General features: G+C 51.5%; 2 protein-coding genes across 4 annotated transcripts; both read right to left on the reverse strand.

Moving 5' to 3' along the window:
• Positions 1-12,104: 12,104 nt before the first annotated feature.
• On the reverse strand, positions 12,105-19,310 carry elac2 (elaC ribonuclease Z 2). Its single transcript, XM_076015767.1, has 24 exons — positions 18,800-19,310; positions 18,172-18,222; positions 18,014-18,084; positions 17,854-17,918; positions 17,647-17,704; positions 17,376-17,444; positions 17,167-17,283; positions 16,845-16,912; positions 16,626-16,684; positions 16,386-16,458; positions 16,184-16,296; positions 15,998-16,096; positions 15,784-15,922; positions 15,601-15,686; positions 15,382-15,506; positions 15,195-15,294; positions 14,903-15,041; positions 14,613-14,651; positions 14,427-14,536; positions 13,830-13,929; positions 13,562-13,682; positions 13,111-13,189; positions 12,657-12,801; positions 12,105-12,548 (listed from the first exon to the last, which is right to left on the reverse strand). The coding sequence occupies exons 1-24, from the start codon at positions 19,132-19,134 to the stop codon at positions 12,300-12,302; spliced, it is 2,610 nt and encodes an 869-aa protein (XP_075871882.1). The 5' UTR covers positions 19,135-19,310; the 3' UTR covers positions 12,105-12,299.
• Positions 19,311-19,861: 551 nt separating this feature from the next.
• On the reverse strand, positions 19,862-27,548 carry map2k4a (mitogen-activated protein kinase kinase 4a). Of its 3 annotated transcripts, XM_076015738.1 has the most exons (13): positions 27,026-27,548; positions 26,224-26,259; positions 25,382-25,414; positions 23,311-23,413; positions 23,021-23,195; positions 22,622-22,741; positions 22,409-22,528; positions 22,263-22,314; positions 22,022-22,149; positions 20,851-20,928; positions 20,611-20,759; positions 20,443-20,488; positions 19,862-20,353 (listed from the first exon to the last, which is right to left on the reverse strand). In XM_076015738.1, exons 1-13 carry the CDS (start codon positions 27,171-27,173, stop codon positions 20,240-20,242), a joined length of 1,302 nt encoding a protein of 433 aa, XP_075871853.1. In that variant the 5' UTR covers positions 27,174-27,548; the 3' UTR covers positions 19,862-20,239. The 3 variants fall into 3 exon arrangements, with proteins under 3 accessions (XP_075871853.1, XP_075871855.1, XP_075871854.1); XM_076015740.1 differs by lacking the exon at positions 25,382-25,414 and having other exon boundaries at positions 23,311-23,401; XM_076015739.1 differs by lacking the exon at positions 25,382-25,414.
• Positions 27,549-27,648: the final 100 nt, after the last annotated feature.

The raw sequence follows: 27,648 nt of genomic DNA on the forward strand, positions 1-27,648 counted from the left end.
GGTGGGGGAGGGGGGGGGGGAGGGGAGGAGCCTGCTGGTGGAGACCTCCAGGCTTCATCCGTCAGCTCCGCCGCTGAGCTCCGCTCGGCTCTGACACTCCGTCATGGCCGGGAGTCAAGATATGTGCACGTGATGGATTTCTCCTGCAGATTCCATTTCTGTTGCCAGTTCTCCACGTCCAGCCTGAAGAAGTCAAAGCCTTCAGAAAGGGGAAAAGAAGAAAAGCTGAGACGAACGACTGATGGGATGAAAGCCAAAGCGCCGGCGTCGCTCCGCTCTCGTCCTCCAGCCTGCGGCTCGACGGCCTTCTTCTTTTTTCCCCAGGAAACGACACAAAGATCTCAGCCGCTCTGTGCGCGTGCAGAGCGAAGGACGTCCATCCTTCCGTCCGTTCTCTTCCTCCGCCGGCTCATCCTGTTCTCCAGGGTCGTTGGGAGAAATGAATATTGATCGCTTGCTTTAAAAAAGAAAAAAAAGAAAATGAAAAAAAAATCGAATCGATCATCAATCTTGGTTCCTTAAAAAAAAAAAAACGAGACGGGTGATTGATTCGCGTGGCTGGAACTGACAACCAGAACCGCGACCAGAAAATAAGTGATGAGGAAAAGCAGATGAGTTTTTGAAAAACTGAAGCGGAGCGTCTGTAAAATAAAAACAGAGGGTGAATTAAAAAAAAAACAAGAAAATAAAGCGTTTTTTCCTTCCGCGCCACATTTTCAGGTCACGTTTTCTCTTTTCACTGAGCGCCAGACAACAGCCAGGAGGGAGCTGTGACATCACTTCCTGCTCTGGGTCTCGCCGGGTTGCCACCAAACCCGACTTGTTTTGTTTGTTTGCGTTTTTCCCCAGCAGTCGCTGCTGTTCCGGGCCACAAGGGGGCGTCGCCGAGGTTCGGCCGCTGCAGATTCAAAGTCTCGGGGTTTTTCATGTATAAAAAAATAAAAACGGGCCGTTTCAAGAATATTACAACAACAACAACAACAACAACAACAAAAACCCTTCGCTCCTCTCTGCCTCCACCAGTCGCATCACATCAGCGTCAGCCGGGCCGGGCCGACAACCCTCATCAGCCTCGTCTCACATCAGTTTCAGTCAAAAACAACAATCTGGCTTCGTTCAGCGCTCGGCCGCTCCGCCGGCCCCCCGACTCTCTCGCTCTCTCGCTCCAACCTTTTTGTAGATTTTTGCAGTGAAAACATGAATAAATCAATAAATGAATAAAGAATCTCTTTGGTCGCTGAGGTGATGCAACGAACCCGCTCAAACGCCAACGACATGAAAGCTACGTTCGCACCATCACGGCGTTCTGAAGAGAACGTCAGAGCTCAGTGGCAGCCAATCCGGAGTCGGGAATCGGGCGCCGGCCAATCAGAACACGATTGATTCCCAGTTTTCTGGATAAACCAACAGACTAATTAATATTGTTGTTGACTACAAGTCCCAACACAGCGAGCCGCCAGCAAACAGGCACAGGATCAAAGCGGCGCCACCCTCTGGATCCTTTTCCTTTGTCTTAAAGATGCATGAAAGGAAGACGCTGCTGCTGCTGCTGCTGCCGCTGCTGCTGCCGCTGCTGCTGCTGCTGCTGCTGCCGGAATTTTTACGCACACAGGCGGCATTCTGGGAATTACACTTGGAGAAGAGAGCGGGACGCGTAGCCGAGAGAAAAAATGTTTTATTCCCTTTCAGAGCGTGAGCACGGACGCTCCGACACAAGTGAGAGAGTCGGGAACGTTTGAAATTATTCCGGCAGCAGCGGGAAGATTCCTCGCCTCGGCGGCAGAGTTTGCTTCCGAACTGAAGGAAAATCGAGTCCCGAGCGTCGGGGACGCATTCGCTCCAAGCAGCAGCGTCACCATCGAAATGTTTTGTGATCAGGTCCTGGACTGCAGCGGAGCAGCGCCGCACCAGCCACGACAGACGTAGAGCAGTGTGTTTAACCCTCTGTTTGCAGCCTCCGGCGAAAAGGCTCAACTTGCAGCATTTTCTTCCACATATTGGACATCACAAAGGGTCCATCCAGCAACAAGGGTGAGTCTGATAACTGGTGTTCCTCCAGCTGATGAGCCTGATGGCACCAGCGCCAGCAGGGACGGACCGCCTTCCCCTCCTCCTCCTCCTCCTCTCCATCCTCTTCTTCCTTCTCCTCCTCCATTCCCTCCTCCTCCTCCTCCTCCTCCTCCTCCTCCTCTCCATCCTCTTCTTCCTTCTCCTCCTCCATTCCCTCCTCCTCCTCCTCTCCATCCTCTTCTTCCTTCTCCTCCTCCATCCCCTCCTCCTCCTCCTCCTCCTCCTCCTCTCCATCCTCTTCTTCCTTCTCCTCCTCCATTCCCTCCTCCTTCTCCCTCTCCCCCTCCTTCTCCTCCTCCCCCCCCCCCCCTTCCTCCTCCTCCTCCTCCTGCCGCCAGTTGATCAGTCAGGTACTAACAAGCGTGGCCAAAGTCGTCCGTAAAGGTCGCCCGTCCGTCTGTCCAGAGGCGTCGCCGTGGTGAATAATTCATCTTCGCCGTTCCATCCTTTCGGAAAAGGCGAGCGGGGAAATCAATCGGGCACGCCCCGCTGCCGCCCGCCTGTATTTACCGCCTGGGCGTACGCGGCAACATTTACTCTGTAATTTGCGGAACATCAACAAGTTTAATGGATTTTACAAGGCGGACGGTTTTCCGGCCGTGGACGATGTCGCCTCTCCTTCCCTTTCAAAGAGCGTCGTTCTTGTAACACCGCTGAGCGGGGCAGAGCGCCGCCCTGGTGGCCTGGGTTATTATCTACGAGCGGCAAAGGCCGAACCATTCTGAGAACCAGGGACCAATAGCGGAGCTGGAAGGCACAAGTGCACAATTTGGGGACGATTTCACCGTTGTCCAGATGGGGGGGGGGGGGGGGCGTTGAGCAATGTCGTGTTGATGATAATACAAAGCACCTGACGCTTCACAGTGCCAGGTGATTTTCATCGTGCTGTCAGTCTACTATTACACCCCCCCCATGGCCCTGGCCGCCCCTCCACTCTGTTTGCTCCTTTGTCTCTCGGCCGGCCGCCGCTGGATTGACCCATTTCTCCTCCTGCGCACGCAGCCGTCATTAAAATTCATTAAACTTTCATCCCGTCCGACTCTAATTTAAGAGGCATGTGACAAATCGCCGAGCCGCCCTGCCACGCCAGCGTGGCCGCGTCCTCCCGAGACGTTCCAGCCCGGAACGGCTTCTTCTTCTTCCTCCTGCTGCTGCTGCTGCTGCTGCTGCTGCCGCTGCTCCTCGCAGCCCGGCCTGCTGCTGCATAGCAACCGCCCTCCGGCAGCCAATCACTGGCCTGGAAATCATCTGTGGGGGCCTTGCAAGCGGTTGTTTTAAAAAGAGGCGGGGGGGGTTGAGGGGGGGCGGAGGAGCTTGACCACTTCCCTCTGGACGTCCTTGGAAAGACCGCTGATGTCACGTCATGGCACACACACACACACACACACACACACACACACACACACACACACACACACACACACACACACACACACACACACACAGGATTCCCTCCTCAACGTCAACTTCCTTCCAACAACTCAGCGTCTGAAACTTCCTCCGGCGGTTGGATTTCTCTCTCTCTCTCTCTCAACTGATGAAGTTGCAGATGGGGGGGAGGTGTGTGTGTGTGTGTGTGTGTGTGTGTGGGGGGGGGGTCAGCAGTGATAAATCACGGCGCAGCGGTCCGAGCGCTTTGACAACAACTCACAGCCGGCAATTATTATCCGCTGAATCAGATTGGACGGCGGCGAGGCAGCGGGGGCCATAAATCTGCGGTGACTGTCCGACTGGGTGGGGGGGGGGGTGGGCAGGAAGTGTGTTCAGAGATGCTTCAGAAGCTCAGGAGAAGAGCGGCTCTGTGTCATGTGACCTCAGAGGACGAAGAAGCTGGAGAATCCAGAGAAGCGGCAGTTTGGTTCGTTTTGATTGATTGGTTTTGTCCACATCCTGCACGTCAGAGCAGGAAGTGACATCACGGCGGCTCAAGTCGCTGGAAGACGACTTTGTGTCGACCTCTTTTCTTTTTTTCCACCTTTGTCGTCTTTTTTCACTGCATCAAACGTCAAGTCCATGTTAACAGGGATCAAAACCAGGATCGTTTTTCTTGGGCGCTGATCCAAAAGCTGCTGAACTGCAGGATGAGTGACGCAGCAGGAAGCTGCCCCCCCCCCCACCCCCCCTACCATTCCCAGGTGGAAGCTCTTTGCCGGATCGTGAAGCCGATCAGCCCACCGGGTCACCTGGCGGAGCGTCGGCGATAATCCGCAAGGATTTGAATTTCATCGGCTCAGTTTTGATCTCTGCGTGTTTATTTTTACCGCGGATGAAAATTTGCATCCCGACCTCTGACCTCTGACCTGCTGCGCTGCTGGCGGTTTAACCCCAGTTTAAAAAAAAAATCACAGCAGCTGGTGATGAGTCATCGCTCCGAATAAACTGAAGAAGACGACGCCGAGTCCGAAACCTTCCTGCCTCCACAGAAGACACCAAAAAGTTTTTCAGCTCTGGGAGTCGGTTTGCAATTCTGGTGACTGAGAGACGGACAAGCAGCCAGTGAACACACACACACACACACACACACACACACACACACACACACACACACACACACACACACACACACACACACACACACACACACACACAGTCCAGCTCGTCTCGCCGTCACTTTGTCCTGTTTCTTGTCACCGCCGCTGTTCTCCCGTCAACACGCTCCTCCGTCTCATTATGCCCCTCCCCCAACCAAGACAATGTGATGCACCTGGTCGCTGCTGCCTGTCATGGGGCTGACACACACACACCCACACACACACACACACACACACACACACCTACGCATGGCGGGAGATCATCAGCTGCCACCGAGGAAGACGCCCGGCTAATGAACGTCTCTGGCGGCCGTCAGCAGGTCACCTGACTGACAGCCTGCTGCTGGGACCACACACACACACACACACACACACACACACACACACACACACACACACACACACACACACACACACACACGTGTCACTGAAACGTGGATAAAGTGATGTTTTTTTTGACGGTTGTCGACGCAGCTTCATTTTCTTCCTCTGAGAGCCTCATCAGACTGGTAGGTCAAAGGTCAACCAACTCACAAAATGGAAATTGAATCCAACGTCTCCTGGCCGGACGAGAAAGTTTTTCCTGCAGCTGATTGGCCGTGGGCTTTGCCGGCGTCATGTGACCTCTGTCACTGAGGATAAAGTGACGGCGTCTCCTTCCATTAACCCCTGAGAGTCGGCCAATCCCACGGCGGCTGAGGGGAAGTCAATAATTAGACGGCGGGCGTTTAAAATCAATGGGGTCAAAAGGTCTTTGGGGCCGAGCGAGATGAACGGCGGCGGCGAGAGCTCACGTGAACGGGTCGGTCGGCGGCAGTAGTCATTAAATCCTCCACAATAAGAGAGAGAGAGAATTTAATCTGCTAATTTAATTAGGAGGCCGGCGCTCAGGAAGACTTCGGTCCAGATTCCGACTTTCCTGGGAGAGTCGGCCTCCATCGGCGACTCCCAGGGCAGAGAGAGAGAGAGAGAGACATACATACAGACAGACAGACAGACAGACAGACAGAGAGGGAGAGACACAGAGAGGGAGAGAGAGACGGAGAGCAGCCATTGGACCGGAAAGTTGGAAAGCAGAGCAGGTGGAGGAGGCGGAGCTTATTAACGGACAGCAAATGCCACCTGAGCGCGATGCGACAAACAGCCCAAGCAACCAAACGGAGCTTCCTGCGCCGTCAGCGAGACTCTGCAGCCACTAGGTGGCGCCGCAGAGGGAAAGACAGAGGCCTTGGAGGCAGAACCTCCTGGATCTGGCAACCAAAGAGGAAGAAGACCGAAAACTGTGAGTGGGCGGGGTCTGGCCACCACCAGTGACTCCACCCCCCCCCTCTTGGACCACCATATATCTACTATAAAAAATATTTTCTCCTCAAGCGAGTGAGGGAAAAAAAAAACAATTCACTCGCACACTGTCGCCACCCAGTTGGTTTCAAGTGAACTGCAACTACATTTGTCACGAGGACGCACGCGTTGCATTTACTTGTTGTCAGTTTTTATTAATGTTCTTAGTTAGTTTGTGTCAAAGGAAAAAAAAAGGATTGAAAAAAAACCCAACAACCTCCATTCCAGTTACAAACTGAAAGTGAATCCAACGTGTGAAATGTCTCTTTTTTTCTCAGAACCAAAACAGAACCCGTCTCTATGTTGTGTTCACTGGTGGGACTTTTTTTTTATTTTTCCTCTCAATTCTTATTTTCTCTCCTCCTTCTGTCTGAACGGCGGAACGATTCTGTCACACGCAGCCTCCAGTGCGCGTCCAGGCTCGCCGACAGCTCCGTGATTGCAGCCGACAGGCAATACTGCACGCCGTGGTGGCGATGGAGGGAGGAGGAGGAGGGTGGTGGGGGGGGCGGTAGGGGTGTCGTCGACGAGGACGGTGGGCGTCGTCTGTTGCTGCTGCCTCCAGCCGCAAGCTTACGAATCCACCACATGGAGTTTGAGTGCGAGTGGCGACACCTGGTGGCTGCTACCACCATGACACGCAGGTGGTCCAAGATGCGGTCCAAGGCACCAGCAGGGGATGTGAACACACAACCTTCTTGGTCTCATCAACGCCGCCAATCGTGAAGGTTACATTCACCGGATGGAAGACGCCCATTTCCAGAAAACGTCCGCCACATTTGGAGTCATTATGGGAAAAATAACGACATCTCACAAAACTACGATGGACTTGTTTAAAGTCCCAGTGACTGTCACATCAAGAAGGATGCTAAATGTGTCCTCCACATTTGATGCATCGTCTCCCAAAGGAGCAGTGGGCAGCACCGACCCCCCCCCCCCAATTCCAACCCCCCCCAATACTGAGTGCCATTTTTAGTCTGACCTGGCTGGGGACTCGAACCCACAACCTTCCAGTGTCATGCATGCAAGAACCAACAGAGGTTTGGTTTTCTGAGTTCTGCACCCAGGGTTGGGAGCCTCCCAGAAACCCCTCCCACACAACCGTTCCCACCAATGAGAGACTGGCAGCCAGACAACAATGAGGCTCTTCTTCTTCTTCCAGTCTAAACGGCGTCGCTCACAGGTTCTAATCCCACCGCTGTGAGGCTGTTCGAACCCTCTGACCCTCCGCCAGCCGGTTCCTCTCCGGGGTTCCTCGCACACTCGTATAAATAGATGTACAAAGTCGACCTCGCAGGAGGGGAATGAGCGTCTCCGCTCAGAAAGCCGCCGCTCCCTCAGGCTTTCCTGCTCTCCGCGGCGGCACAAGACGGAAATAATTTGCAGTAATGGGCGGACGTGTGTCAGATCTCCAGATTACACGCCAGAGTCCAGATTAGCAGGGAGCCGCCGCCGCCGCATCTCCCGGGATTAATAATCCCTCCCGGCGGCGAGTGCATTTACGCAGGTCGGCCAGCAGGAGTCGGATCTGCGGGATAAACAGCTGCGTGGCTTCGGGGCGGGAACGACGGCGGCGGGAATATTAAAGTCTCTCCGAGTCCATTTGGATCATGAGGCGGATCATGTTCAGCCGCCGGGCGGAACAGAGGATTTTAATCAAACGGAGAAGAAAACGACTTTCTTTTCCCTTTTTTTTTTTTAAAGAGGGGGAAAAAAAATAAACAGCCTCGGGTCAAAGACGAGCAGACGCTCAGAAAACACAAACAAACAGGAAGTGAGGAGGATGAACCGCGGAGCGTCCGGCCAATAGGAGGAGCTGAAGGTCTCTCGATGGACGTTGAACCATCAATCCGGCGGGACGCCGCCGCGCTGCCATCGACCGACCGCTCGGAAACCTCGCCCGGAGACGGAAAAATGAAGACGTTGCTTCGCCGCAGTCACCAGGTTTTGTTGCGTTGCCGTAAATTCCGGCCCAAGGGCACCGCCGGCGATTTATGGAGGAGCTGAGATTGTATCACTGCACTGTACGGTGATAACAAGCCGCCGCCCATTCATCACTGCACACAGGAAGCCTTACCTCAGCTGAAGTCTCCATTCACACCGTCCACACACACACACACACACACACACACACACACACACACACACACACACACACACACACACACTACCTCTATTCTCTCCCCCCCACCCCCTCCAGTCGCCATATTTCTGATTCTCCCCAGTGATAAACAGAACCATCCGTTCTGAAACTCTCGTCTCCGGATCATTTTATTGTCTCGCTGGGACAACGCGCTGACATTCGTCGTTCCTCAGAATTATGTGGGATTTGTTGTCGGGTTCCTGCGGGTGAGAGGTGACGGGTTAAAGACGTTGAACTCTTGGCAGCGACTCCCGATTGTTTGCTGACGTTTTCTGTTTTTTTTCCCTCTTCCGTCCCCTCACCGAACAATGCAGGCGAGCAGATCGTGCGTCGTCTCCGAGCTGCTCGGCCTGGACGACAGACAGCGAGACGCATTGTTGGTTTTGGCTCGAGCGAATGAGAGGATGAGTGCAAACAATGAGGAGGAGGAGGAGAAGGAGGAGGAGGAGAAAGTCGGTGGTTCTCCAGCGGAGGGAGGAGGAGACAGAAGAGAGCGGCGTGCCAGCGTTTCAACTCAGCTGCCCCGCTTTAGACGGACGGAGGAGTTTAGTCACGTCGCGTCCGACGGCAGGGTACAGCCTGGCGTAGCCTAGCATAGCACCGTATGCTACGGTATGTCACAGCACAGCACAACATAGCGTAGCATGGCAATAAAAGCTGTAGCATAGGCAAGTGCTGTGCAGTTTGTTTTTACTCGTCAGAGGCTGGCACACTGTCGGCTAGCATGCAGAGCAAAGCATGGCATGGTATAGGGTAGGGTAGATTAGCATAGCATAGCATAGCATAGCATAGTCTTGCAAAAGACGGTTCACATGGAGCAGAAGAAATATAGTCTAGTCTCATCTAATCTAGCATAACATAGCATAGCGACATGAACAGCATAGTATAGTATAGCATAGTGTAGTTTCGTATAGTATAGTACAATATAGTATAGAAAACTGCAAACTGCCCAGTTTACAAATGTACTGTATAGTCTTGCAAAAAAAGGAATAGCATGGAATAAATAGCTTAGCATTCACTAGTGCAGTTTACCATAGCACTGACCAGTATAGCATGGAATAGTGTAGCATGGCATGAAATACTATTCCTTAATGATATCTTATATCATATATATATATATACATACATATGTTTTCCTGCATCATGTAGTACTATAACTAATATGATAGTATTGGTAATGTTATACTAATTCACGGCCCACAGGTTCAATGAAAACTTTCAGCACAAACCTATGGTTGTATTGCATGGTGTGGCGTTACTGTACTGCTGTACTGTAGTGGCTGTTGGGGGGGTGGGGGGGGATCTGTGGTGTTTCCTGCCAAAGTGAAGCTTCTGGGCTGCAGGCCGAGGTCTCGGTCGTCCTCCTGAATGTGGTTGTTAGCAGAGATTATCCATCTCCGTCTGCTGCCTGGCTCCTCGGGGTGGGGGGGGGTTTATCTCCTCGCCGCATCTTCACACAGCCTTGATTACCCATCTTCTTCTCCTTCTTCTCCTCCTCCTCCTCCTCCTTCTTGTTCTTCTTCTTCGCTCAGCACCACAAAGCCGCTGTCACACGCCCCAGTGTCCTCCCCCCTCACCCCCCCACCCTCCTTCCCCCGGTCGCAAAGAAACTGCTGATTAACATTTTGTGAAAGGAGAGTGGAACCTGCGTGCAGCTTCTCACAGGAACGCAAGCGACGGATCGCAGCCGTCCTTTCTGGGAAGAGAGACAAAGCGCCGGGTTCTTCCCTCATCACAGGTGCAGGACGAGAGCAAAGCAGGTTTTTGCGAAGTGCAAACGCAGCAGGACGGCACCGCGGGCCTGCTGGGAAATCAAGGCTGGACGGAGGGGGGGGGGGGGCGAAAGCTGAAGGCTAGCGGAGCTGTGCCGCCACCAGACGACGTGGCGAGACGCAAAGTGTCGGAGCAACGCAGTAATTCAAGCTTAAGCGCCTCTTGCAGCTTCACATCGGGATTCCACACTCATATTTCACAGCATTGTTAGAGAAGGATGCGCTGCAAACACCTGGTGTAACCTCGCTTCACGCTATTAAAGACATTTTTCGCAGTCAAAGCCGGAAGTCAGAGAAAAAAGTGCAGGATCATTTTACGAGGGCAATATTGTCTTGGGAAATCCTAAAACTGGTAAACCTTAAAAAGGTACATTGTGCAGAATCCTGACGCCTAGTGGTCAGATTTTTTGACTGCAGCGCTCAAACACTCACCCTCCCGTCTCCCAAGTTTGCCAGTGAAGTACGGTGGCCTGCACACACAAAGCTGGACTCTTTGTCCACCTTCTTCTTTTCCCTCATGGCTACATTTGAATGGATGAAAGATAATCTTTCAGCTAGCGTCATTATTTCACACGCACTCACCTCAACGTAAAGGTGTCATAACACCAGTATTTATTCATTATTTATTTATCTATTAATTTTGTATTACGCAAACTACAAGTGCTCAACCTAGACTGAACCGAGAAGTAGCTTATTTCCTTCCAATTTATTTTATTTTTTTTCAGCAGTGGCAGCAAGCACAGGCAGGATTTTGTGCAACTTAACTGAAACCCAACTTTCTTTCCCAACCTCTAATCCACAAAAAAACACTTTTTCACAAGTAAAACGCTTTGCCGTTCCTACGGGCTAAACCGAGCGTTCTTCTCCCCTCCTCTTTAAACTGCTATCGGACTCGTTTCTCTCTCTCTCTCTCGCCGTGGCCGAGGTCATCTTCTGTGTTTACGCGGTTAATGCTAAAGCTAACAGAGTGTGAAGAAAGTGTCACACGTGGCTCCGCAACCTTCACACGTACCAAAGCTCTCCCTCACTCAGTCTTCACCTCCGCCTTCAGGGTGCTTTTCTGCGTGGGTTTGCTGGCCGTTTTGTCACGTCCGCCACGCGTACGTGATTCACACGTTGACTGATCCGTTACACGTTTTTACGCAAAACAACTCAAATTTCCAAGCCTCCAAGCGACAACTCCCGCATGAAACACAGCACAGAGGGGAAGAGAAAAAGTCATTCAGCTTCCTTAAGGTGCCACATTTTGTTTGATTCTGAACCAACATTAGCAGTTAGCGTAGCTCAGGTATTGTTGTTCGGACAGGTTTTTTTTCCCCATTAATATTCACGCTACCACTTGGAAGGTTGGAGCTCTGACTCATCACTCAACTGACTGTCCAGTCTTACCTCAAATGTTGAATGTCAGGCATCTTGTTTTTCTTCCCTTTATGGAAAAAAAATATTTTTCCCTCCATCACGTGGCAGGTGTCTTCTGTGACTGTCCATCCGCTCTCAGTCTGCCAACACGACCGTCCAGACGTCTTCCTCTCATTGCCTCCTTCAGAATTCAATCAGACTCTTTTTGTCTTCAGAATCAAAGATGCAGCTCGAATCGTGGCACGCCAGCGGTTGATCCTGTGACGACCACCGCGACCTGAAACCGCCCAATCATGGAGGCTCATCCATGCGGCGCATCCCAACACACAAATCCCCTCTGATTGACGGCCCACTTTCAAGTCTTAGGGATCTGGAATGAGTCCACAAACACGGGGAGTAGGACGGAAGTGAGCTGACTTGAGATGGGAGAAGGTGTGGTGTGGTCAGGTGGAGGAGCTGCGTCTGATTGGAGGCTGCAGCTGAGACGCATTTAGAGCCCCAACGAGATGCACATGTGGCAGAGACCTCACTGGCAGCTCCAAATGAACAAACAGCACAGGTGTGAAAGTGCGTGGCAGCACCGAGTGTTTTCACTCGTCTCCACCACCAGGGGGCGCCGGTTGCGAGGTCAAAGAAGCCAAACGACCGTCAACAGCCACTCATCAGCAACTTCCGGCTGTCAGCGCCTGTGAATCAGCGCACTGCGGAGAGCAGATCACAGTCCCGCGGCTACCACTCCCCCTGGTGGTGACAGAGGGAGGCGCAGTGTAGAATGACGGTCTGGTGGCTCACCGCTGACCCCACGTGGACGGAAGGAGAATCGCCATTCACAAGTCAACTGCTGAGGCGGCGGTGACAGTTTTAATAACAGGGACGTGTGGGTCAAACTGTGTGGCATCGCTTTATTCCACTGAAATGAAAAACCACAGCTTGAGCCTCTCCTCCAGCGGAGAAATAACGCTTTGAATCTGTCTATACACACATTATTTGTCTACATAAAACCACACCAGTCAATAAAAAAAAAAAACATGAAAGAAAAAAGGATTTAAAGAATAAAGTCCCAAGTTTTGAGCCAAACGTCCTTCAGCTGGTTTTCAGCCTCTTGGTCTCCGAGCTGCACGGCGGCTCCTCCCCCTCCTTCTCCTCTTGATCTCTCTTCGCTCCTTGAGCCGGCGTCATCGTCGTCGTCGTCATCGTCGTCCTCAGCTGCTTGCTGTTCTCCCTCTGGTGTCTCTTCTCCCGTCGCTCCTCCATCTCGCCGATGTCCTCGGCAAAGAGGGCCTTCAGAGCCGGGATCAGCTTCGGGATCATCTTCAAGTGGCCGAAGCGAATCTGCACCAGAGGGGGGAGGGGGGGAGAAAAAAAAAAGGTTTTCTGTCAGAGCCCCGCCTCTTTCTCTCCAGAGCACGCCCTGATTGGCCTGACCACAGTCTCGCTGACCCTCATGTGGTCGAAGGAGATGCCGACGCGCTCGGTGAAGTCGGGGCTGAACAGCGGGATCTTGGCGTAGCGCTGGCTGAAGTGGTTCAGCATGATGAAGTCGGCGTTCATCTTCATGCCGATGCCAATGGCCTGCGAGGTCGTGCTGGTGGTGGGGAGGGGAGGGGAGGGGCACAAAGCGAACATTGAAACATAAGAACATCAGGTAAATAAAAACCTTTAAATCTATGTCTGACATAAAAGAACCAACAAGATCATTTGTAAGAAAGACAGAATGAACTTAATTTAGTTGTCAATCAGTCGTGAGTTTGGCTCTCAGCCACTAGGGGGAGTGAGAGCTTCAGCTACGTGCACGGTTCCAGCTTCTTGTTTTTACAGTGGGACATGTCTTGAATGTCCTTGTGTATCCCGACATGACCAGCAGGAGGCAAAATATGAGGGGATTTTTTCCAACCTGTGTCGCTTCTCCACAGCCTCCTGCTCCAGTCCGTCCTCCAGCGTGGCCTCATGGATCAGCAGCGTGGCGTTATGTCCTGGAAATTAGACACAAAACACAGAAATAAAATGTAAAAAATCCCAGGCTGAATCGCAGGTCGGCCCGACGACGGGAAATCAACGGTCGAGGGGCGGGCGGGGCGCGGATCACGTTTGCCCCGGCCGATCCGTCTTATAATGGACAGAGGCTCTACCTGGACGAGATCCAGCACAGCAATTTAAGACGAGTCGATGAAGGGCGATCCCAGAGGAGCCATTAGAAGGGGGCGGGGGGGCTCGCAGAGTGACCCCGCCTTCAATTATTCACAGCACGACCTGCTAGGATTCTCAGCGCTGAGAGCAACTGGGCTAGTGATAGAGTGTGTGTGTGCGCGTGTGTGCGTGTGTGTTTGTGTGTGTGTGACACTGACCGATGCGTACAAAGGCGTCGCAGGGCATGGTGTCCCCGGAAAAGGCCAGTTTCCAGCCGGAGAGATGAGTGAAGCTGCAGGCGAAGGCGTTCTTACAGTGGCGAACCTCACACGTCTGGAACTGAGAACAGACAGACAGACAGACAGACAGACAGACAGACAGACAGACAGACAGACAGACAGACAGGCAGGCAGGCAGGCAGGCAGAGTGTTGTGAGGAGGCTGTGGTGGTGAGGGTTGTGGATGGTACAGTTGGAGCGCTACAGACCTTCTCCAGGTCATTGACCTTCAGCAGCGCTCGCATGAACGACTTGGTCCTCTGCTTGGGCGTCTCGGCGCCGTCCAGCAGGCATCTGTTGGGGATGAAGCTGGGAGGACGACACAACAACAACAACAACAACAACAACACAGGGAGAGTTTGAAGGCAGCTGCTGTAAAGTTTGAGCTGTTCTGCTTCTTAACTTCACTAAAAGAAAAAAATAATAATTGGAAAGCAGAAAGTCTTTGGAGGCTCGCACCAAAATCCCAAACGTAATTAATAATAGGCAGAGGCTGTCAATGTCCGAGATCACCATGAAAATTAAAATTTGCCACTCATGCATGAGATTGAACCGAGTTCCATCCTTCAGTTGAACCACCGTTTTCTTAGATCAGATTTAGTTGCATCATAGTACAAGGAAATAGAAAGGCATGAGGTTATTGTAGTTGGAATAAAAGTTGCTATAATATTCCCATATTTGTATGAGTACAAATCTTTATCTGTTAATTGAGCCTCCGAGACTGTAGGGGGCGATATCTCAGCTAGAGCAACAGAAGCTAGTGGTAGCGGTGGTCGCTCAGCTGATGGCCATTCGCAGAATCTCACTTGACGTGGTCCAGGATCTCCTCGCAGTGGTTGTGGTACAGGTGGAGCCAGCTCATCATCTGATTGGGCGCCACCAGGTAGGCGGGGCTGAAGGGTTTCCCCAGAGCCGACTGGAAGATAGATGCCAGATGTTATATTTGGAACCACAATAAAAAAAATTTTAGGAAGACAGTGTTTTTTGCTCACCAGCGCCCTCTTCCTCTGGTAGAGCAGCATCAGCAGGCCCTAAAAACACACAAAAAAACTGTTTTCTATACATTTCACCACTAGTGTGGGAGTACAGCGTCAGATAGCGAGCGCTTAGCGCTACCTGGTGGACTAGACAAGTAGCACACAAAAGTCTTTTCAAGTACGAGCCCTCTGTGTCTCACAAAATTAGACTGTTAAATAGCGACACATAGTAGAAAGAAAAAACAAACACTGGGAGAGTGTGATGCGCCCTGATGGCCACAGGGGGGCAGAGTGGCTGAGCTCACCGTGTGGTGGTCGGCGTGCAGGTGCGACACGAAGACGGTGGAGATGTTGGACAGCACGGCGTCCACGGCGTCGCCGTAGTGGCGGCAGAGCTGGCCGAAGGTCCCCTCGCCACAGTCCAGCAGCAGCGACTGAGTCGGGCTGCGGCGAAGCAGGACACAAGAAACAGGAAGTGAAAGTGGCTCATGTGAACTGGTCCAGTAAATAACCTGCATGACCTTCAGAGCCTTTGAATACAGAAGACAAACACTTAAAATGTGTGTGTTGGTGAAAGAGAGTCGTCAGATTGTGTACCTGATGTGGACCAACGTTCCGCTAACGTTCCGGATCTTCATGGGCAGAGCCGATCCGGTTCCCAGGAAGACCACCTCGGGGAGGTGGCTCTTCTCTCTGTCTGCTGCATTGAAACAAACGCAGAGGAACCTCGTGGATCGCTGACTGACTGAAGACACGTCGCTCCTCCTGCTGGAAAAGAACTCACCTGAAGGCGTTACAGCGCCCCCTGCAGAGCAGATCCTCTTGCACTGGTCCACCTCCTCCAGGAAGTTGGGCACCTCAGCGGCCTCCTTCAGGAAGTCGTCGTTGTTGCAGGCGGGGATGGCGTCTCTGATGGCGAGAAAACGAGCGAGCGGGATGTTCTCGTCTCGGTCAGACACCCACAAGAACGACGGAGAGCAGCGACTTATTGAGGAGAACCGACCTCTGCCACTCCAGGACTGGCCTGAGCTGGAACTTGAGGAGACACTCGGCTCGGACATTTGGGACGTGGAGAGCAGCCTGAGACTCCTGGACAGCGAGAAACACACGAGGGATTCATCCTGCTGTCGCTGTTGCCGCTGAACATATCATCATTTCATCCCCCAGTGTGAACTCCACCCAGTACTTTAATCCTGAAGGTCTCCAGCTGAGGGAAGATCTCTGGGTGGATGATGTTGAGCTGCGCCTGGATCTTGTGGCTGCGCACGTTGTGCACGGTGGAGACGTGCTCGTTGAGGATCAGGTGTTCGGTGGCGGCTGGAAACCTGAGAAGAAGCAGCTTTGTCCTGATGGAGTCTGAATCTCAATGAGACAAAAAGCCCAGTGTGGAGCTTCCGAACCTCTCCATCCAGCTGCGGTACTGATCCGTGTTGAGGACCGACTCTGGGGTCATGTGGACCACCAGCACGGCGGCGTCCTCCGTCCCTCCCGTTTGGTACCTGGACCAGACGACGTGGAATCTCAGCACTTTGCAGTAACAGAGGCGATGAGGGTGGCTTGGTGATGGGCGGACTTCAAAGCGCTACCTTTTCAGCATCTGATTGGTGCAGAGCGACCCGACAAACTCCTCCCCCGGACATTCGACCACGACGAAGACCGGCCCCGGGTCGGTGGGGGTGCAAACCTGCTCCGGTCGGATCTGCGGAAAGGGAAAAAAAACAGCAGCATTGGCACAAAGAGCGACAGGCGGCGGCGGCAGATTGAAGGGGGCGGGGCTTGACGCGGCACCTCTTTGCCTTCGTAGGTGACGCTGCGGCCGTCCTTCAGGGCGGCGATCAGCGGCCCGATGGCGGCCGTGCCTCTGCAGCCAGAAAACATCCAGGATCAGAGATTAAAAGCTGATCTCGCAGCACCAACGGTCAGAGCCAACTGCCCTCCGCGACAGCAGGTGGCGCTACAGCAGCGGGTTGTTTTTATTAGCTGGCATTAGTGCGTGATCAGCAGGTGGGCAAAGGAAAATCAACTCACACAGGCAAACCCAGCGCCTTGGCTTCAGGAACTAAAAAGTTGCCTTTCTTGGGGTGCAGCTGCAGTAAAAAAAAAAGCACCAGAGAAGAAGAAGAAGAAGACGGTGAGGCGTAGCTGCGTTTCCAAGTTAAAAGCAATATTTCTAAAATTTCGACAGAGTACAATTGCGATTTGCAGCGAGTGTTTCTGTGGGGCGGAGCCTCGGCCGACGTGACCGACCTTACAGACGAAGGAAACGACCAGCGAGTCGTCTCGGCCGTCTGCGCCGGCTCCTCGGCTGCTTTCCCCTGCAAAACAGACCAGTCACTGCACCGTCAGGCCCTGTGTGTTTTTCCCTACAGCTCTCCAGCGCCCCCTGCTGCTCTTCTTCAGAAACACACTGAATCGCACAAGAAATAATCAACAGCTGGAGAGTAAAATTGTTTCACTTATTTAAAAGGAAACTTCAGGCTTAATATGAAGCAAAATGAGCACAAATTGGCGGTTCCAGGCGCCATCTAGTGGATTAAAAAGGGACATTATAGGAGAGCTTGGCACTCGCCTGGACTTCCTGGACTTCCCGGATTGTCTTTGTGGTTGTTGATGAGGGCCTGGTCTCTCCGAGGAGAGGGAGGAGTCCTGACCTGCTTGGTGGAGAGCGTCAACCCCTTCGGCTGAGCTGAAAGGCCGGACGCAAAGAAAGTGTCCTCAGAAACACAGGCGACCGGTGAAACAAAGCTGAAGGCGACGTGCTGGAACACCGACACCCACCAAATATGGGTACTTGGTAAACAGTCATGGTGTTGTCTTCATACACCTCCTCGGTGTACGGTCGCACAGCTGGAATCAAGACGTGACGCTTTACTCATCCCAGAAAAACAACTCAGTTTCCATCACACATGTTAATACAACACTGGTTGAGCCAAAATCACAACATCTAAACATTTTCCATAAATAATACGGTTTTGTTTTTTTGGTTTTTTTAACAAAAAAAATTAAATAATAATAGAATGATAGTTATGATCATTGTGGTTCAACTCACACAGCTTGATGTCCTCCAGCGGCCCAGAGAAAGTCTTGATGGCACTGAGGTAGTTCTCCTGCAACAGCACCATGAAATTCATGAAGGATTTCAGAAATGAAGAAAGATTAAAAAAACCAACATTCAAAGTTTTTTTTTTATTTCACTTGAGGGGGGTTTCATTTTTTTAGGTCTGAGGAGCAGAAGCTTCCCGTAGTGGTGCCTCACCAGTTGAGGAGGTCCAGACAGGACACACTCTGGTACTCCCGTGTCCTTCAAGGTTAGGATCATCCCTGGAGAGGAAAACCACAAACAGACACACACACACACAACATCTCTCACACTCAACTCTCAACTGAAAGTCAAGACAGGACCTTCCGTCACCCACCAGAAAGACCTCCCACGTTCTGCCAGCTCAGTCTGGTCAGGAAGATGTTGTCCAGCTGAGCAGCTTTCAGTCTGTCCCAGGCAGAGACGATAAAAACGATAGGTTAACACCACCAGTGGCCTTCGCAGTCAGACTGACACCACGACTGAGCAGCTTACTTGTGTTCCTGCATCAGTCTCTGGGTTCCCTCCCCGCAGTTGAACAGATACCTGCAGCAACAGCAAAGAATCGTCTGTTTCAGATTCATCTTCCTCATCAACTATCCATCCATCCAGGAGCCTTCGCAAAGACTGACCCCGTGACCTGTCAACTCATGTTCCCCTGTTGGCCCCACGAGACATTTACAGCACCGTAATGTTGATATGATATGATGTGACTTTCACCTCTTTCAGGACACCTCGCCCTCTGACATCCCAGCTGTTCCTCTTACTAGTGTTGTAGTACTGGACACTGGTCCTGGTCTCCAGACCACTTTTTTTTTTTTTTTTTTTGAAATGTTGAAAATAGTTGGCAAAGCAGCAAAATGTTCAAGAAAATAATGAAACGATACCTTGCTGAAAAGAGATTTCTGTTTCTCGTGCAGAGAGAGACGGTTTCTGTTCGATTTAGAAGCAAATTTGCATTTAAAAAAAAACAAAAAAAACACTAATCGTTTTTTTTCTGTTTTGTTGTTATTTCTTCTTTGATATCTACAGTCTTGGTCTGGAGCCCCAAATGTCTTGGTCTGGTCTCGATGTCGACACTCTCTAGTCTTCATAATGTCTGGACTACAACTCCACCTCTTACCTGTTGAACTCGGAGAAGACGTAGATGGAGGCGGGGTTGTCCCTGCTGCCCGCCCCGACCACCTGCAGGTACGCGGTGGAGGGTCCGAGCTGGTCGCGGCGCTTCTCGCGGCTCTCCTTGTTCTTGACCCGCCGCAGCGGCTCCTTGTGGCGGCCCTTCCGGGGCCCCGGTGGCTGCTTCCGCTCCGGTTCCTGGCTGGTGGACGCCATGGCTCGGAGAAGAAGCTGGGAAACGGCCCGGGGTAGACGGCGGTGGTGGTGGCTGGCGGAGGGAGAACTTCCGCCGCGGACAAACGCGAGTGTGAGGAGTCGGAGCTTCACATGGACTGTGTTCATAATCAGCACGTGACCCACGGTGACCGAAACAACTCACTCCGCTTCACTCCAGGGTGAAAACACTCGCTTTACACATGTCCGGACGCTTTGAGGGTACTCAGAAAGTTACCGAGCGGCCGCCGCTGTGTGCTCATTCAGTAGGACTTCAAAGGTTGCTGCACGCATGTGACATCTACTTCCGGCATCTAGTGATGACGTCAGATGCCCTGCCGCTCATTGGCCCGTGAAGGACTTTGCTGCCCGTGGGGGAGGGCGGAAAGGCGGAGCCTGGTCCACGCATTAAAAACAGAAAATTAAAGTGCTGATACATCAAATAAATATATCTGGATTTATTTGGATTTATTTAAATGAGCAAATTTTGATGAGCTAATTTGTTACGATTTTAAACAACATAAAAATACGCATGAATCACATGTTTGTTAATTTCTAAATATGTGACAATTATTAAAATAATGCACTATTAAACATTACAAAGTAATAGAACTTGTATGTAATTGTATGTAACAAAGAACCACAAAAGACTTGGACTCCTTCTCTTTCTTTATTGGTTCATCAGCATCATGCCCCTCCCACAGCGAAGGCCGCAGCCAGTCGCCACCCCCACACAGCCACACTCCCGTTCACAGAGCCGACACGATGCAGATGACAGGGTTGGGACAAATTCACAAAGAGTGTGATTCCAGTATGCTGAAGAATCTCCAAACACTCTATAAATACATATTCCAGGTTATGTTTTTTATTTTTTTTTATTTTTTTTATCTTTGTTTACTTTATAAGCAGCGACTCGGCTGCTGTTGTACTGACATGACTGTGCAACTGTGTGCGTGTGTGTGCGTGTGTGTTTGTGCACGAGATAGACAGAAGTGATTTTTTTTTTTTTGTTGATATACAGACGTGACTGAAATAAACACCACTCTAATGCCAATGGTGTCTTTTTTTTCTTTTTACAATTCTCTTCCAACACTGAAATCAAGGAACCAAGCAAATTTACACAAGGATTCTTATTTTTTTGTTTGTTTGTTTGTTTGTTTGTTTGTTGCCTCTTTTTTTTGGTGTTTTTGTGATGGTCGTGTTCTGGCAGACTGCTGAGCAGTCGTCCCTGCCCTCAGTCCATGTATGACGGCGAGCTGGGAGACGCCGGCATCTGGTCCATTAAGCTGCAGACGTAACCGGCCACGTCCACCGAGCGCTCCTCGTACATCTGGATGAACGGGTCTCTCTGAGTGAGGGAAGGAAAAAAAAGGCCCCGCGTGAACAACTGTCAACCGCAGCGTTTATATGTTCCGCTTTCTAGCCGCAGGGACTCACCAGTAGCTCCCTGTACTTTGGCCTTTTTGACTCATCCTTTGTAAGGCTGCGAGGACAAACACACAGCATGTGAGGAGAAAGGCGCACTTCCGAGACTCGACCAACAGAGGGTGCTGCAGACTGCAAGAACAGCAAACTCTGGGCATCTGTCGAGAGTGCAGCACTCACCACACGTTGACAAAGGAGATGAATTTGGGGGAGAAGCGTCTCTCCTCGGAGTTGCTGAGCTGCGGCGGGTCGCCCCTCACCACCTGAGTCAGCTGGTCGAACACGCTGTTCCACTTGGGGTAGGGGAAACGGCCGGTGGCCAGCTCGTACTGGGACACACACACACACACACGGGACACGGAGCGTCAGGGCATGTACCAGGACACAGCGACCAGGACTCCCAGACTTCCCGGGACTCACCAGTGTGATTCCTAAACTCCAGACGTCTGAGCGGACGTCGTAGCCTTGGCGGGACGCACTGGGGTCTATCCGCTCCGGCTGGAGAGGAAAAACACAACAGCCATTGAGTCAGTGTGGGGAAACCTGGAAGTCAGTTGGCAAAGGTTTGGAGTACCGTGGAAGACCTGCAGGGGGCTCTGCAAACCAGCAGGTGTCAGCGTGTGCAAGCGTCGAATAGGGGCGCAAATTTTTCACTGGAAACACACGTCCACACAAGGACTGACTTGTGACACCATCAGATGTGTGTCGACCGACGCCTCCCATCCCGGAGGCCACAGGCCCCGCCCACCTGCTCACCCTGTGACGTCACCAATCGGCCAGCAGCTGGCGCTCACGTCCGTTCCATCTGTTTCAGCAATAGTGCTGGCGATGACAAACGCTGAAGCAGCTCAGCGTCACGCCGCTCAGCTGCTCTGAGGTGTGTCTGTCTGTGTGTGTGTGTGTGTGTGTGTGTGTGTGTGTGTGTGTGTGTGTGTGTGTGTGTGTGTGTGTGTCATCCAACCTGCTACGACCTGCCCAGCGGTCCTCAAACACCTGGAGCGGCGAGCAGGAAACCCGAGCCGGGATTCCTGCTGGCTGAGCTCAGCGCAGCGGGAAGCTCCGAGGTGACGTCGTCGGCACGAGTAAAGTGTAAAGTGCGTGTGCGCATGTACGCGCGCGTGTGTGTGTGTGTGCGTGTGTGACATCGCGTCTCTCCAAATTTAGAGTGGAAACTGCAGGGGAGCCTCCCAGCTGTCCGGACCCCGCCACAGAAAATAACCTGCAGCGATGACGCCACCATGAGGTCATTGTTACGGAGACGCTTCCCGTCCTCCACCTGCACAACTGCAGCCTGTAATTGTCTTGAGGAGGAGGGGGGTGCGGGGCCTGCACCGGAGCGCAGACTCACAACACGTTGAGCATCCGCAAGAGCGTCACTCACTCACTCACTCAGTCAGTCAGTCAGTCACTGCATTTCCGTCACATTTTTCTGCAAATTACAACCAATATATCAACAATCCGTGTGAAAAACCTCCTCATGGCAGCGGTTTCCACGACCAGTCGCAATGTTTAGGTTTAGCACAATTCTAGAGGCAATGGAAACGCAGCTCCTCACTCACTCACTCACTCACTCACTCACTCACTCACTCACCGCCATGTACGGCCTGCAGCCGGCGTCCCTGGTTTTGGCGATGGAGTCGACCAGCTGACCGCTGATGCCGAAGTCGCACAGCTTGATGTTGCCGTTCCTGTCCAGGAGGATGTTGGACGGCTTTATGTCTGCAGAGGGGACGAGGGTAGGGGGGAATGAGGGAAGGGGGGGTCCAGGCATGAACAGACAGAATTCCACTGTCTGAACAATTTAGCGTTTGCGCGCTTAGCTCGTGTCTCACCTCTGTGGATTATTTTCAAGTTTTCCTTTAAGTGGTTGAGTGCCTTCACAGTCTGCAAGAGACAGAGCAGCGGGTTTCAGCCACGATGGGACGTGCACACATGTGAAACACACAGGCTGGAGATGGCGAGTGCGGCGGAGACTCACCGCTAACGTGATCTTGCCCAGGATTTCCTCAGGGATCACGGCGTCTAGCGTGCAGTATACAAACTTGTAAAACTTGTCTAAGGAGGTAGCCATGAGTTCCATGCAGATCCAGCAGTCGCCCTGGAACACACACACACACACACACAGGGGCTGATGGGTAAGAAATGTCGAGGCCGTGATGTGTATGTGAATGATGTGTGTGAAGGCCGCTACCTCTCTGAAGAGGGCGCCGTAGAACTGCACGATGTAGGGACAGTCGCTGCTCCTCACGACCACGTCCAGGTCCATCAGCAGCTGCTTCTGCTCCTTCTCATCCACGGTGGAGCGAATCCTCTGCATGGGACGGAGGTGGAACACATCTCCATTCATCATCCATGACTTTAGACTGGTCAAAGGTTTGAGATGCAAAGACTGTAACGGAAACGCAGCCAGTGGCTCTGTGTGGCACCTACACCTCCCCACAGCTAGGGGGAAATATTGTCAGGAAAGATTTTAGGGCATCTTATTTTGGAAACTGTGCATCCGGCACATCTTCACTTCCACCATCCAGACAAATCTGTCACAGCGCTTTTGTGATATGAAATTTCAAAATAAGAGTCTTTGGTTTCGGACCTTCACCGCCATGATCTGGTTGCTGGGCTTGTGCACCATCTTGTTGACGGAGCCATAGGCCCCGCGGCCGATCTCGCCCAGGTCCTTGAGGTCCTCGGCGGTGAAGTCCCAGTGCTGCTCGGCCGAGATCTTCAGCTTCCCGGACGACTCGATACTGTGCGTTCTCAGCCGCTCTCTGCCAAAGACAGAGACCGACACACCTTTCACATCCTGCTGCTGCTGCTGCTGCATTCTGGGAGACCTGAAGACACGAGCTGAGCCTCGGAGGCTGCACAAGCAGGTATACTCACATGTGCGGGTTCTGGAAAGGCGGGCCGGCCGTGTTGAGCGTGAACCTGGCCGTGGGTTTGATGGGCGGGTTGGCAAAGTTCAGCTTCAGGGCTTTACGTTTGCCTGGAGGAGGGACGACGGGAGACATTACGACGGGATCTGAACTGAACAGCGGAGGGAGGAAACTCATGAACCGCAGTGAACCAGCGATGAGGAAATGAAAAAGGCACGACAAGAGGAAGTAGGGGAGGACAACAGCCACTCAAAGTCATGCTTTCAAAGGAAACTAAAAGGGGAAACTGCTGAATGGTGGACTGGCCCTTTAAGAGACTGGCCACATGATCCATTTGGGTTCTATCTTCTTTGGAATTTCCCCACAATGAAACGTCAACAAATGTCGGACGAGGATGCGTTTCTTTTTCCAGAACGAACCAACAGGAAGCTGCGGTGGTTCGCACTGTGTCAGCTGACAGCAGGAGGGATGAGGGTTCCATCGTCAGCCGGGAACGCCTGTGACGGGTTTGCATGTTCTTCCTGTTGTCTGCGGGGGTTCTCACCAGGTACTCTGGCTCCTCCCACAGGGCAGAGTCATGCACGGCAGGCTGACTGGCGGTAAACTGTAGACCAGTACGGACATAACACCGGTGTTGTATCGCACTCCAGTTGTTTAGTTATTGTGCGACGAAAGAGGTGAACCGGAAATGACCACGCTGAAAGGACTGATATCGCCCCCTAGTGTTGGGGAGGAGGACACGTTCCAATCAATAATTTGGTTTTCTCAGCTGCATTTATACTGGAACAAGGAGAGAAGTCCGATTAGACGAGAAAAAAACAAATTTTGAACATAGCTCGATGAAGCCGTGCTTGTAAACGTAGTCTGTGAGTGTGAATGGCTGATGGCTTCCCTGCGTTGACCCTATCATGACCCTGTAACCCCCCCCCCCATCCCTTCCCAACAGCTGAGCCTGGCTCGAGCACCCCTCCCCTCCCCCAACACCCTGAGTGCATGAGTGATAGAAAATAGATGGATGGATGGATTTGTTTTCCTCCGCGATCCTGCCATTCAATGCCTGAGGGAAATCAACTTCACAGCCTGTGACTGTTCGTGCAGCAGCGTCCGTCCTGTTCCTGAGAGTGACTGTTTAACCTGCATGTTAAATTTCTACTTTGCTACGACACTCAAACCCGGACCCGTCCGTCCTACAGGCAAATGGCAGCTTGCTGTTACGAAAACCCTGGCGTGCAGAGAGAAAACAGCACCGACGACGAATAAGAGGAAAGGCTTCACCAGCGACGGACGCAGATGCGCTGGAAGGCAACTATTCCAGCAGGTGTGAGTGACTCGTCCCGACTGGTAGGTTAGCCGAACTCTAGCAGAAATAAAACCCCTACAGGAGATGCAGCGGTGCCAAACTACGAAAAAGGTTAAGGGTCACAAGAAGAGAAAAAAAATAGAAAAAAAAGACAGGATTTTTTTTTTTTTGCAAATTGAGAATAAAGTCGAAATTTTGTGATTCAAATTGAAATTTTGCAATCAATGTCAATGTCAACATGCATAAAATTTATTCACGAACTTTCGTCCTTTTTTTTTTTTTTACATTGGCTTTTTTCATGAAATTTGGACTTCATCCACGGAATTTCCACTTAAAATTCGAAATGAAAATTGAAATAAAAATCTCCTTACAAATATATAAATATTTTTGTCTCTTCTTGTGGTCCTAATCCTCCTCCGTACCAAACAGTGGAGCTTCCTCCTCTCTGACGGTTAGAATCCCATTCAAGGAAAGTTTGCAAAAAAACTCAAGCGAGAAACTCAAATTAGTCCATGAGGACAGACAAGTGTGAGTCATATTAAAGGTCCCATATACTGCACATTTTCAGATCAAGTAAAGGATGGAATTTTCTTATTTCTAGAGAGCCATTTCTGGGGAAAGTCAGATAATATGAGACCTTCAAAAAAAAAATACAACCCCAGAGAGGCACTGGCCAGTGTGAGGAGCATCAGAAGACGTGGATTAGTTAAGAGCGGCGGGACAAGACTTCCTTCAGACCAGACCGTCAGGCGGAAACAAACAAGGAGGTGTGTCTTACTTGGGGGCGCTCCTGACAGGTTTATCTGAAAGCCTAGAGGTGAGAAGACAGCCTTATTTACTTCCTTCATACTTCACCGCGCTGCTTGCCAGCTCGTCACTCACAGAGTCCCGAGGACAGAACAGAACGTGCTGCTGCCCGACACACAGACAGGAATGCTGCGCAGATAATCCTGCAGATAGAAGGCGGTCTGCCCGGCATGCACACATACACACACATGCACACACACACACACATAGACCCGGCGAGCAACACCAACAGGGTGGAAGTCGGAAAAGAAGTGAGCTGCAGGAGAACAGGAAATGGAGCAGGTGATGTTCATGAGTTGTAGTCGTGACAGTTTAATAAGTTTCCTCGTGCGAGCTCACCGTGACGTCAGCATGGCGTCAGGAGACAACGATCATTAGGGGGGAGGGGGGGGGCAGCGTTTAGGGCGAAAGGTGAAACAGTCAGAGCAAAAGGGGTTTAGGGTCAAAGGTCAGAGACTGAAACATCAATGCATTTGCAAAAGCTGTGATTATTATTAGACATTAAGCAGGCAGAGCACTTAGGACAGGTTTCTGCTGGAGGTTTCCACACACTAGAATTCTCAGAGTTCAACTTTTATATTTACGTGTTTCTCTGGTGCTGAAGACATAAAGCCAGCATGCGCATTAGATGACACTTTAATCATCATGCGAGAAATCAAACACCACGATGTTATCGTCAATCTGGACTTTTAAACTGTCCAGCATTAGGAACAACGGTCGCAAAATCAGTGATTATCAAGCGAGTGAGCGAGCACATTTGTGAATAAATGCCTTGTGCTGCTCCGTCAGGGTGAGATGAGGGTGTGTGTTCACCTGTTTCGCTCTGACACCGCCAGCAGGTGTTGGACTCTGCAAGGACAGAAGGAAAAAAATTGTGTGAGTCGGAGACAGGATGAACATTCAGACCAACACCAGGCCCAGATACATACAATCTGTGCACGATGGAGAGCAACCAAATCACAGTCAACATCACACTGATTTATTTTTGCTATATCTTCCGCAATCAAATACGGGCTGGCTGAACAACCATTCACCCGACTCCTGAATTAAACGGGTGTAATTTGAAATGTGGCATATTTATTATATCATAACAAGGAAGGGCAGGAAAACTAAGAAAATGCGAATAAGGACCGGGGTCTGATTTCACAATGTAAACAGTCGCCGTGGGTGAAAATCGATGTTTTTAAAGGACGAGTACATCAACAATGGGGTTTGAACCATTTAATAAAACAAAAAAAAAAAAAAAAAAAAACACAGAGGGACAATTAATTTACATGAGCAATAAATGTATTTGACAATTGCCAAATCCTTGAATGGAGCTTGGTGGCGGGGATGATCCAAAAAAAAAAAAAAAAAAAAAAATCAAATCTGACGTTTAACACGACATTGTATGAACACGCCTTACTTCCCGGCCAATACACGAATAATTTCCACTCGTGATTACTGGTGAATAACGGTGTTTTCGCCTGGCGCCGGTGGATGCCAGCGGGGATCGCTTTTCTCCCCGTCCGGGGACTGGTAGCCTCCCACGGCTAGCCGCGGCTAACGTTCACCTTCACTGCAGCAGAATGTGAGCTGGCGGCTCTCCCTCCCTCTGTGACCCCGCCGCACTCACCCTGCATGCCGCCGCTCAGCGTGGTGGTGCTGATGTGGTGCTGGGACTGCTGCTGCTGTTGGTGGTGGTGGTTGGCGGAGGAGCCGTTGTTGTGGCTGCTCGGGTTGTTGGGACCGGGAGTCGCCATTGTTGAGTGTTTGAATTCCATCAGCGGCGCCGGGCTGCAATGCAGATACGGCGGTGGTGGTGTTGGAGGGGGGGGGGAGCAACTTCAGCCTTTCCTTCCCAACACAGCTAGCCGCAGCGCACAACTGGCAACCCCGGGCCGCAAAACCAAACGTACGTGGGTGCTCGAAAGGCTTTTAAGAAGGACGCAGGCTCGCTGGGAATCGTGGGGGGGAAAAAAGAAACGCTGCTTAGTTCGGGGCTGCGCTGAGCGACACCTGGCTGCTCAGGGTAACAAAACAAACACCCAGCTAGGCTAGGCTAAGATAGGCTAGGCTAAGCGAGCTGGGCTAGCAGCTTTACGACCCGCAATCAGCTGACCAAGTGACACTGACATGTCAACACCCACAGATTGACACGGCGTCCCGAGCGGACGCTGACGACGACGACGACGCCGGATGTTGTGCTGTTTTACCTTCAAAATAAAACAGAACGTTGTCGCAAACGTGTGAAACCAC

This window comes from Nelusetta ayraudi, unplaced genomic scaffold, assembly GCF_046127955.1.
Source record: "Nelusetta ayraudi isolate G7.1 ecotype Tasmania unplaced genomic scaffold, CSIRO-AGI_Nayr_v1 ptg000195l, whole genome shotgun sequence".
NCBI classification, from domain to species: Eukaryota; Metazoa; Chordata; class Actinopteri; order Tetraodontiformes; family Monacanthidae; genus Nelusetta; species Nelusetta ayraudi.

Excerpts from the sequence above, each read along its gene's own strand:
- elac2 (XM_076015767.1), bottom strand. The coding sequence starts at position 19,134 with ATGAACACAGTCCATGTGAAGCTCCGACTCCTCACACTCGCGTTTGTC. Across the intron at positions 15,687-15,783 it reads TGGAGACCTTCAGGATTAAA|GAGTCTCAGGCTGCTCTCCA; the intron begins GTACTGGGTGGA and ends CTCGCTGTCCAG. Across the intron at positions 13,683-13,829 it reads AGGTCAATGACCTGGAGAAG|TTCCAGACGTGTGAGGTTCG; the intron begins GTCTGTAGCGCT and ends GTCTGTTCTCAG.
- map2k4a (XM_076015738.1), bottom strand. The coding sequence starts at position 27,173 with ATGGAATTCAAACACTCAACAATGGCGACTCCCGGTCCCAACAACCCG. Across the intron at positions 23,414-25,381 it reads CCTGTCAGGAGCGCCCCCAA|GCAAACGTAAAGCCCTGAAG; the intron begins GTAAGACACACC and ends TCCCTCCTCCAG. Across the intron at positions 22,315-22,408 it reads TGGGCAAGATCACGTTAGCG|ACTGTGAAGGCACTCAACCA; the intron begins GTGAGTCTCCGC and ends TGTCTCTTGCAG.